Consider the following 11,993-nt stretch of genomic DNA (forward strand, 5'->3'; position numbering starts at 1 on the left):
TGAAGGGGGATGAACTAATATACGTATATAACATTTATGATTTTGATATTTAATATTCATGTATATGACTTAAATACATATATTTTATATTGAATAATAAATAATATTTATACAATGAATAATAAAAAAAATTAAGCTTTTTACGCCCTAAATATTTATAATAGAAGAGATTTCAAGTTTCGATTTATGATTGGTATATCACCATTAAAATAGAATACGTCGTCGTACAAGACAAGGAGGAACACCAGCGAGCAAAGACAGAGGGCTTGACACCATTTTAGAATTGAAGAGAGAAAAGAAGAGAAAGAATGGGTTACGTATTGAGAGTGAGATTGGCTTCATTCTTTGCAGGAGCAGCAACAGCATCATTTGCAGGAATCTATCTCCTTTACAAAGATTTCAAGGTTGCCCATGATGCCATCTCTCAACAGGTAATCATCAAAATCTAAAAAAAAAAAAAACTGCTCTTTTTAAGCTGAATTTTGCAGTCAATATTCACTCCATTTAGCATCCGTGAAAAAAGGCAGCGAATTGAGGCTCAATTGGTCCTTATTGCAACATATTAATCATGGGTTTTCATTTTTATCTTCTCTTTTTCACCGTGTTTCTTCGCTTGAGTCGTGCATGTTGTGGAATGGTATTTGTCTGTTGGCATTTGAGAAAAAAAGGTAGAAACTTGAGGTTCAATTAGTCCTTATTGTGAAATTTTAATCACGGGTTTTGAATTTCTCTCTCTCTCTATTTTTATTGTTTTGGTTTTTGCTCTTGATTTTTTGTTGTGGAAGAATATATGCTTACTGGGCACTTAGTAGATTGAATTAGAATGCGGATCATCTGTATTGATTGCTCTTTTATATGGAATTTAGTAGTACTAAAGAAGTTTGAGGATCCTAAGAGGCAATAAAAATGGTATAGAAGCAGTAAAGCTAGTTGGAGAGAGGTTATATTTGGGAGAAATACGTAGAAGAAGTATATCCTTGTAAGTTGAGAAGGTAGATTTACAAGATTAATTTGTTAATGGTAACTGTACGTGTTTTATGCTCCTGGCGTTGGTCGCTTTTGCAGTATTACCCTGTCTTTATGTGTTTGTTACTAGGTATTGGTTGTGTTAATTTAAGGTTAAATGGTCTCTTTTCGCAGGATGCTTTACTTACTGGCATTTCTTGATAAGAATTCCATGTCGCCTGTTCAGACAGAAATCAAATCATAATTTGTCACAACTAATGCAATTTGTGGAAAACATGCGTTCGAAAGTCAAAAAAGTAACTGTGGTTTACTTTTGTCTAGAGAAATCATACAAATAGTAGAGAATGATTTGCAAGTCTGGTAATGGTATCAGAGGACACGAATTGAAATTCCATTGCACATCCAATTTTTAATCTCCTGATTGTACCTTTGTGATTCATATAACATTCTTCGAGCATTGCCCCCCTTAATGCTGCATCAAGTGTTTAATCTCTTGTTCAAACATGGAAAAGGGCATAACTGACTGAAGAATGTTAGAATGCTAATTCTGTTATCATCTGTTCATAAGATATTGTAAAAGAAACAGTAGGAATATTGCTCTTGCTTTACAATGAAATAAAGTTTTGGGTGGAGTTATTAGCTCTCCATCAAGTGTTAATGGCACAGTACTTTTCTCTCTTGCAATTGATGGAGTGTTAATAGCCCCAGCCTAAAGATTTTCTGTTCTTCTGGATTAAATGCATGCTTTACAATTGACGTTACCTGCAGCATTATTCTCAAAGGAAGGACCATGGTTTCCTTCTTTAAGTTTTTCTGAATGTGCAAGGCTGTAGGATAGTGGGTTATAATTCAGGACATGAAGATTCTTTTTGCATGCATGTTTGGAGAACTTGTGAGTTTGCTGCTCATATGCTATTATTTACTCTTTCATTCTCCAGGTGGAAAGTGCTCATGAATCACTTGATAGACGGATCTCTGCATTGGAAAAGTTGAAACAAAGTGAAGCTCCACAGCCTCTGCAAGCAACTGAATAGGAGACTCAAGACGTTCTACTGTAGTTTGATGCTGTGGCTTCAGACATGTTTTGCTGATAATGCTGTTGGTTTCTATATGGATTTTGTCTCCTTGTTAAAGAATAATCATGACTCCTAACTCTGTATGGTAATACTCAATCAGTTTAAAGAGTCTTCCTGAAGAGGCAAGATTGCAATCTCTATTGGATGATTGGCAATGTATGAGTATTCAAATTTTATATGTGGTTGATATTATTATGTAAGATGTTGGAAAAGTATTTATACATCATGTCTTAAAAGTTGCTGGGTTTTTTTTAGCAACGGCTGGTTGGTTTCTAATGATAGTCGTATTATTTGGTGCACCATATCATCTGAAGGCGTGAATCCGTGAGTGTGGGTTCGTCTTAGTAACTGGACATTTTTGTCACCTGTGATTGCTGTAAATAATGCACACCATTATTGCAGATGCATCTATAGAAGTTTTCATTTGAGATGATGATAAGCTGGGATAAAATCATTACTTGTGCTTCCTATCTCAATAGGTAGAGATAAATGGGAAACTTACACAGATGAGTGTTGCTCCCATTTTGGTTCATGGCTTGTCCTGAATCAATATGATTTTATCTGGGAACTAGTTGGCGCATCTATATTGTTTGATTTGCTGTGCTCTGGCAGGACAAGCATCCCACCTCACCTCGACGATAGTTATTAGAGGCATTTGGAAGGAACACAGCAAAAAAAAAAAGAAAAGCTGCTTGTTTTGCTCTAATGATCAATCTTGATCATCTTTTTTGGCACATGGAAAGCATCAAAGCTCAAAGTTAGCTCTTCATATTTCACGAATATCCAGCATGCAATAATACAGGGTCTGTGTAAGAGAGCCTTGATGAAAACCTGACTTTCTATAACAGGTCAGGACTCAGGAAGGATATCAGATTTTTTGGTTCGAATGTTTCTGTTATTTACACTTCTTTCATGCTTATCTTGCAATTTTATAAGAGAACGTACTACATCTCTCATGGATGGTCTCTTATCAGCCACTGATTCAGTGCACTCAAGTGCTAATTCTAGCAGTTTCAAAGCCTTTTGTTGCTCATCTCTATCCCAGAAACTGATTTCTCTATCAAGGAAGCAAACACATTCATCATTCTCTTGCAGCTTCTTCCTCGTCCAGGAAACGATATCCAGACCTTCTTCAAAGCTGGGGTCTACTGGAAATTTTCTGCAAACAATCTCTAACAGAATGACTCCGTAGCTGTATACATCGACTTTCTCTGTCAATCGGATTGAGTATGCATTTTCTGAAATTTTGGACAAGGAAAAAGGAGAAACACAAGACAGGAATTAGCATTTGAGCTTCGACATAAATTTTTCATGATTAATGAACCGAAAGAACGGTTTAGCTTGGTAGAAAGCGACTTACCTGGTGCCATGTAACCTAGAGTTCCTACAATTCTAGACCTCGTCGAGCTTGAATCAGAATCAAGAAGCATTTTTGACATCCCAAAATCTCCAACCTTGGGTTCCAATTCAGAATCCATCAAAATGTTATCTGATTTGACATCTCTGTGAATGATTTGTGGCACGCAATCATGATGAAGGTAAGAAAGGCCTTGCGCAACACCAAGAGCAATGCGATATCGGGTGTCCCAATCCAAAGCCATACGTGGTTCATGTCTGTGTAGGACATCAAATAATGTTCCTCCAGGCATGAATTCAGTTACAATGAACCCATAACCATCTTTAATGCAGTAGCCCCCCATTCTCACGATATTTCGATGCCTGACTACGCTCAAAGTTCTCATTTCAAGGCCAAAGTTATCCCCAGATAAGCTCACCTTCTTGACAGCCCAGTGCTTTCTGGAGTTTGCAGATTCTGTCCTGTAAACTGTGCCATGCTTGCCTCTCCCAATTACATATTCCTCACTCCTGCCTTCTGTAGCACGCATTATATCTTCAAACTGTAAATCTTCTGGCAAATCTTCAGTATGCAATCGACATTCACGAAGAAGTGATTGATCACGGTGATATTTATGTTGAAGGACTCGAACCACTATTATGTAAACCACAGAACAAAGCAATGCCATAGAGATAACAACACATATAATGACACCAGCCAACGCATGCCGGTCAAGCCTTCTTGTATGGCCTTCTCTAACATTCTTGCAGTCTCTTGCATCATTACCTAGCAAACAAAGTTCAGGATTTCCAAGAAAAGACCCTGGATATGAAGCCACTATTCTCATCCATGAAGTTGGAAGCTTGCCAGAGAGTTGATTGAATGATATGTTGACAAAGTAAAGGGAGATCATGTTGTTGAGTTCTGTCGGCATCTCACCATAGAAGCTGTTGCTTGAGAGATCAAGAATCTGTAACTTGTCTAGATTGCCAAGGCACCCAGGGATTTTACCAGAAAGCTTATTATAGCTCAGATTAAGAACTGAACTAAAATGGTTGATCTTGCTCAAACTGCAAGGAATAGGACCTTCAAGCATGTTACTGCTAAGCTGCAATTCAAAGAGACCTTGAAGACGAGAGAAGGAGTCAGGAATAGCTCCACTAAGTTTGTTCTCTTGAAGGAGAAGGCTTTCTAATTTTTCGAATGAAGTGATCTCTGAAGGAATTTTTCCTGACAACTGATTCTTACTCAAGTCTATTTTAATTAACTTTCTGCAATGACTGAGGTCAGAGGGAATGCTTCCCGTTAAATTATTAGAAGAAAGTCTCAAGGCTTGAAGATTTGCAAGCTTTCCAAGCTCAGGAGGTATAGAGCCAGAGAATTTGTTCCCTGAAAAATCAATCATTGATAGATTGCTCCAAGAACCAAACACTGCAGGTATTTTTCCTTCAATCAAGTTTCCTCTAACTTCCAAGTAAGAAATCCCAGAGTTCCTCTCCAAATCGGTTGGTATACTCCCCTCTAGAAGATTGTTACTAAGAATCACCCTCCTTAGAGACAAACACTTGCCAATCTCAACCGGAAAGATCCCATTAAACCTGTTGTCCCCAAGGGTCAGAACTCTCAGATTTTTGCCATTGCATACATTGGGAGGAATTGGTCCATAAAGGTAGTTCGAGGTTAGGTCGAGTCTATCAAGATCTGGAGAATATTTCCCAAGATCAATTGGTACCTCACCAGTAAGATCATTATGAGCAAATGAAAGATAGGTGAGTTTTGTAAAATTGGTGATTTCAGATGGGATTATACCACTCAAATTATTGCTATACAGAGCTAATATTTTAAGGCTGCTCAATCTCCCTATCTGCCTTGGAATATGGCCTTCAATAAAATTATTGGACAAGAAAAGAACCTCAAGATTCTCAAGATTACATATTTCAGGAGGGATGCTCCCTCCTATATGGTTATTCTGAAGCCTAAATTCAACAAGTGAACTGCAATTTCCAATCTCAGCAGGCAATGAGCCATCAAGCTTGTTGTCAAAGAGAATTAGATTGGTCAAATATTGGAGAGTTCCAATTAATCTAGGAATATGACCAACAAGATTATTACCAGAAAGAGCAATGTTCATAAGCTGAGGGCATTGAGAAATCCTCTCAGATATTGTGCCATTCAGCTTGTTCCCTGAAAGAACAAGCTCTTGTAATTTTTCAAGACCCCACAAAGTTTCTGGAATTTCCCCTTCAAGTTTGTTTCCATCAAGATAAAGAACTTCAAGTTGCAAAAGACCCTTGAAAATCTCTGGTGCAATGACTCCTTCAAAATTGTTTTGAGAGGCGATAAACACAGTAAGGTTTTGGCAATTACTGAGAGTAAAAGGAAGAGATCCAGAAAATGCATTCCCATGAATCCAAAGATCAGAGATTGCGCAGGAAGGTAAGAAATTTGGCAACAACCCTGTTAGGTTATTTGTGTTAAGATACAGGAAATTCAACTTTGGCAGAGAAAATATTTCACTTGGAACCGCTCCACTCAAATAATTGTTATACAACCCTAGGTATTCAAGGTTGGTGCAAAAGCTTACCTCAGGAGGAATATTACCAGAAAGAGAGTTGTAGCCCAAGTCTAACTGTACAAGCTTCTTTGATTTGAAAACATCAGCAGGAATTGAACCTTCCAAGCCATTGTCATTGAGAAGAATGGTATTGAGCTGACCACAGTTCACAAGCAAGTGAGGAATAACACCGGTGAAATGGTTTCCACTAAGATCAAGTAAGACCAAATGTTTATGGCGGCAGAGAAAAGTAATGGAGTTGTTTAAGACACCAGAAAGACCATATCCTGACAGGTTTAAGGCCTTGACTTGAAAACTTTTGTTGGGATAGCAAGAAACTCCCGGCCATTGGCAAGGAGAGGAAGATGAGCTTGATTGGTTCCATGGCAAGAGCTTTTGAGAAAGTAACGGAAGACTATCTTGGAACTTGAGAAGGTCAATTGCTGATGAAGGTAATGAGGCTGGTGAAGAAGCTAGGAAAAGGGTAAGAGAGATTACAACAAAACTTTGGCAAAGCAGAAACATGGTAACTAATGATCATAGACCAAACTAAACATGACAAGGGAAGTGGTTTGTACCGAAGTTGTGAGCTATATTCTCTGTCTGTGTAATGGTTTTTCTTCTGAATTTATAATGTTTTTTTACTGTTTCCTATGACACTTTGATGTCTTTATGTGTGTAGATGAGGTGGGGCGGCAAATGCTCTTTATGGGGAAACTAGTGGCAGCAGGTGTAAGGAAAGAGTCCAAGGTGTTCGTTTTGGTCGTTTTGTGCAACTTTGACACTTGAATATTTGAGAGAATGTGAAGCTTTGCTTAAAAGAAAAGTTAAATAAGGGTCATGTTGAGGAGATAAGGAGACTATGATTTTTGCCATTTGCCATCTTAATTTTTTAAGCCAGAATCATGCACATCACCAATATAAAAATGATGTTGTTTTCAAGACTCATTAGGGCCCACCTTACTTCAACATTTCTCCATCAATGAAGTATACACAAAGGCACCCTAGCAAATTATTATTCGTATATTCAATGCTTTCTTAATTTTAACCTCGTGTTAAACAAGTGGATTGTTGCACAACACCAACCTCTAGGCTCTACGTCTTCCATCTTTTGAGTTCATTCACCAATGAGTTATCTATTAATTCATCTTAAAATCAATTTAAAAGAGGATTTAATCTCGATTGATTTGAAAACATCATTTACCAATACAACTTATTATTACATCCTTTGTATATTCAATGCTTGCCTGATTCTCTAGTTAATATAGACATTCCTGGTCTGTTGGTTGCTCCAGATTTGTTGCTGATGAGTCCCATTTCCAATTTGGGATTCTTACTATTTCAGCATGTACACAACAATGAGCTTTGCTGCCTATAGGATTATGCAGTAATTGCCAGCAGCCATGAAAACCTGCACCAGCATCACTTGGGGCACTCTATTTCCTTCGTAAAGACTACAAGCTCGCCCATGATTCCTTGTTACCACTTAGATACAGGGAGATCTCAAGGTAGAAGAGTTTGAAACTGAGGGCGGGGGAGGTATTTGCCCACCCAAATTGTTGTTTGGCAGCTTGATAAACTCTAATGTCGTCAACTGCTCTAATTTTACTCTAGACAATAGTCGTAGATATGGCAAGTTTTCTAAACAAGCTGGGAGAATACCTCCTAGATTATTTCAAGAAAGATCTAGCTGTTCCAAGTTCCTCAGTTCATACCATCCTAAACAATTCATCACAAATCATGTCAAATTAGTGATGGAAGCATCTTTATCGATATAAATGTAGGTAGGTAGAGGTATGCACAAGCTAGTTTGTAGGATTCAAACGTTTTTTTTTAACGTGAATCCCACAAGTTAGATTATACGTACCTCGACTAATTCCACAAATCCTGAATTTAATGACCATGTAAACCTTCAATAATTTTAAGGTTTGTGAGACTCGAACCGATAATTTTTAAAAAACAAATTTAAAACCTGACTAGTTGAATTATATATACTTCTCAGGATTGCAGGTGAAGAATTTTTAATTTACCTTGAGTTGGTAAGGTGACATTCACTCACAGGCAAAACTTCAAGAACAGATAATATTTCAATATTCTAAAGAATCTATGTCGGAAGAGAACTTTGATCAAGGAATAAGTATTCAAGTTGCTCCCAATAACTGAAGCAAAATACATTGCCGTAGACCTTTTCCAGATTAACTACTTCTAACTTCTTCAAAGTCATCGTTTAAAAAAAAGAATTCTTTAAATGTTCATGATCGAATTTGGTTAGGTAATTGAGTAATGTTCAACAAGCTATGTCAATTAAATTTAGTTGGGTCAATAGTTTTTTTAAATTTAAATTAAAACTCCGACCCATAGCTCTATATCATAAGTTTTCCAAGTGAAAGTCATAAGTTCAGGTTTAATAACTATGTTTTCCACTACCATTTTGTAGCCCTAGTACTAGGGCATGCATGCCACCTTCCTTTCCTATTCATTAATAGGAAGTTACTGTGTTGTCTACTAATTAACATCCATTCTCCATGGATTATCTTCTTAGTATCCGGAGGAAAACCAGCACCTTAACTTGAGAAATAAAACTAGTGCTTTCCCAACAGCCTTTAATAAGAAACTGCATAGAAGTGAGAGTTATAAAAGTGAGTATATAACACAAGTAGAATACTATGAAAAGCTAAGAACTCCATCCCTAAGACTAAGCATTGATAGTAATATCTACAGTTGAGAGACCAAAGAATTAAGTTAAACTGGAGAGACATCTAAGGGGATGAAACTCTCTCATGAGAATATTTGAAGACACCCTCAAAATATTTACTCAACTAGAACGATCGATCAGAAGAAAGAAGCAAAAACAAGGTCGATCATGATTTCTAGTGGTTCGAAAACTTGAAAGCGTTTCTCATTGGAATTGCAAGTGAGTCCTTTAACTACCTTTGGTTTTAGCTTGTTTGTTGCTTGTCTTTCTTTTCATCACCAGCCATGCTTGTGTTTAATTTACATTGCCAAGGCTTACCTTAGGGGGGGCATCACCTGAAAGAGAACTATGAATGGCATTTAGAAATGTAATTAAGCAGATATTGAAGCTCCTAAGCCATTGTGATACAGAAGTTGGCCACAGTTTCCAAGTGGGAGGGGATTACTCCACTAAAATGTTTCTACCGAGGTCAAGAAGACCAAATGTTTGAGATGGGAAACATGGAATTTTTCAAGATGCCAAAAACTCCGAATCCTGACAGGTTTAAGGCCTTGACTTGAAGTCTGCTGTTGGAGGATAACAAGAAACTAGTTGAGAAGGTGAAAAATGTTATGCAGATATTTTTTTAAAAGTTAAGAAATCAAGGGATACGTAGATTAGGATTCTTCCCAGTGAGTACGGGTAATGCAGAATAATAAGAAAACAAAAATGGTATGCAGATATGCATAATGCATAGATGAAAAATATTTTAAAAAATGTTAAATATGATCATAAAAGAAAGACAATATGTCTGTAATGAAGGAGGAAATTGATGATATTTGCATGTAAGGAAGACGAAGAATCTCTACCCTCCTAACTAATTGACAGTTGCTCACCAATGGAAATACTATTTTTCTGAAAAATTCAACTGTAATTCTACCTCTCATCCAATTATCTAGCTACTGTCTTCAGAAACATGATAGTTATTCCAATCCAGCATCCTAATTAAGCCCTCCCTAAAGAACATTTTTCCCAGTAAACATGATCATATTGTCCTTCACTAAAATCCTTCACCAACCAGAAGAATACATGACTTGAAAAGAATAGTTGACTCTAGATGCTGTGCTCATGTTCCATACCAGTTCCTATAATCAGATTCAGCTGTCATTTCTATCCACTTGGTCACAACGAGCTTCCTATATCTGTACATGCAACATTAAGCCCTAGCGAGATACAAAGCCCACAGAGAGAACAATCAGTGTTTCGGAGGAGCCGGCCACCACAAGTCTTTCGGATGAACATAAAATCAACAGCGTCGTCACAGCCTGGATTCCCTGGACTAGGCTTAAGGAGAAGCAAGTTGAAGAACAACAAACATAGAATGAAGGTCTAAATTTCATATAGAGCCTGCCAAATCAAGCCTGAACCCTGGATTCCCCCACTAAGCTGAGTCCTAGATGTACAAATTTTTCCATTCCCAGCTGGTGGAGAAAAGGAAGGGAATATTTCTTGCTGTACTCTTCATCGGAAGTCAATAAATTAATTAATCATATCCAAGAGCAGCAGAACTCAAGATTTGAGTGGAGATCATAGTCTTTTATGGGAATTTACTGATAAAAACACAGCTCAAGACGGATCAGCAATACAGAAGCTAGTGGTTTCCTAATTTTTGTTAGACCTGTTGGGATTATTTCAATCCCAATAAGAAATCCTCTCATGTCTTCACTCCCTCCGGAAATTATGGTGGCCGTGATTATGCTTATTTGTTGTGATAATATTATTTAGTAACATGTTGTGTTGGTGTTTTCACATATGATTCACTGTTGAGTTGGAAGAATGATATCATAATAGATATTTAAATGGGTATTAGCATGTTTTATATCATGTTGTTTTTGTGTTTTAAAAATATTTTTTAAAAAAATTAAAATATTTTTATTTTTTTCTTTACTTCAAATAAATATATTTCTTTTGGTATTTTAAGATCATTTTGAGGTGCTGATTTCAAAAATAATTTTTTAAAATAAAAATAATATTATTTTAATACATTTCTAAGTAAAAAACATTTTGAAAAGCAATCACAATTCCAAACAGATAATATTGTTTAATAAACCTCAAAACATGGGATATATCTAATCAGATGATCGTTCGTGCTAAGCTACGGATACACATTTGCAAGTGCTTTATTTTTTTAAAATAAATTTAATAACTAAGGTTATAGTATCAATGAATTAAATAAATTAGTTTTATTTAAATTATATATAAAAATAAAAAATAGGAAAATATATATAAATTCACCACAATAACGTGATAATTTTTTTTTATCTAAAAGTAAAAAAATGATGTTGTTTAATTTTTAACCAATTAAATATGAAATGACGAAACATGATTAAAAAAAAGAGAGATAAAGAACTGGTGTGAATCAATCTGAATCAGCAGAGTAAACATATAATCTGAACATTAAGGGGTGAGCTGGTACGGATTAACCTAACAATCCTAGGTCATGATGTGACAATTCAATAGAAAAAAAAAAATAAAGATAACCACAAAGCCATTTAAAAAAAGCATCGAATGACATTATCAAAAAAGAAAAAAAATGTCAATCCTTGTCAACTTTTCAAAGTCATGACCCGGGTTATCATACTAGAAGCACTGTACACGAAAAAATTTTAAAGGTCAATTCCTAGAAAATAAAACGTTAAAGGATGACTTGAAAAAAATATAGATAAAAAAATCAAAAAAAAAAACAATTAAAAGAATAAGGGTTAAAATCATAAGAAAAAATAAATCAAAGGGTAACAATAAATTTTTAATTTCAGATTTAAATTGAAAAGAATAAAAACATTAACAAAAAAAATAAAAAGAATAAGGACCAAAATAACAACAACAACAACAATAAAAGCAATACATAATCAACTTAGATTGAATGGTAAAATTTTAAAAAATAAAATTATTAAAGGGTCAAAAAATAATCAAAAGAATAAGGATCCAGTTGAAGACACAATACATGATTTTAAAAAAAATCAAACATGTAGAATTTTTCAACATGTTTTTTACATAAAAAATTTAAATATAAATCGAAAAACTTATGAACACATCTAATCACATAAATTACAAACTATTTTGTAAATAAATTAAAAAAACCATCAATGATAAATAAAAATGTAACGGGAAAAACTTGAGCGATAAATATAAATAAAGATATTTAATATCGTAATATAGGTCATTTGCCCAGTTGTGTTTAATTAATATATTTATAAAAATCAATTTACAACAAAAATTGAAACACACATGAAATTTATTGAATAAAAAAAGAGAAAGAAAATTCCAAATTATAAATGAACTACACCAACCTCATAAAAAAATTAAACACACGCTCAATATAATTAA

The 11,993-nt window shown here is 35.3% G+C and overlaps 2 protein-coding genes across 2 annotated transcripts; one reads left to right on the top strand and one right to left on the bottom strand.

Annotated features, from left to right (window-relative positions):
- The first annotated feature begins 209 nt into the window (after positions 1 to 209).
- LOC118046682 (uncharacterized) lies at positions 210 to 2,296 on the top strand. The gene is made up of 2 exons (XM_035055660.2): positions 210 to 431; positions 1,905 to 2,296. The coding sequence occupies exons 1-2, from the start codon at positions 309 to 311 to the stop codon at positions 1,998 to 2,000; spliced, it is 219 nt and encodes a 72-aa protein (XP_034911551.1). The 5' UTR covers positions 210 to 308; the 3' UTR covers positions 2,001 to 2,296.
- Positions 2,297 to 2,701: 405 nt separating this feature from the next.
- LOC118046681 (uncharacterized) lies at positions 2,702 to 6,606 on the bottom strand. The gene is made up of 2 exons (XM_035055659.2): positions 3,403 to 6,606; positions 2,702 to 3,280 (listed from the first exon to the last, which is right to left on the bottom strand). Exons 1-2 carry the CDS (start codon positions 6,455 to 6,457, stop codon positions 2,892 to 2,894), a joined length of 3,444 nt encoding a protein of 1,147 aa, XP_034911550.1. The 5' UTR covers positions 6,458 to 6,606; the 3' UTR covers positions 2,702 to 2,891.
- Between the last annotated feature and the right edge of the window lie 5,387 nt (positions 6,607 to 11,993).

The sequence above is a fragment of the Populus alba genome, chromosome 12 (genome assembly GCF_005239225.2).
Source record: "Populus alba chromosome 12, ASM523922v2, whole genome shotgun sequence".
NCBI lineage: Eukaryota > Viridiplantae > Streptophyta > Magnoliopsida > Malpighiales > Salicaceae > Populus > Populus alba.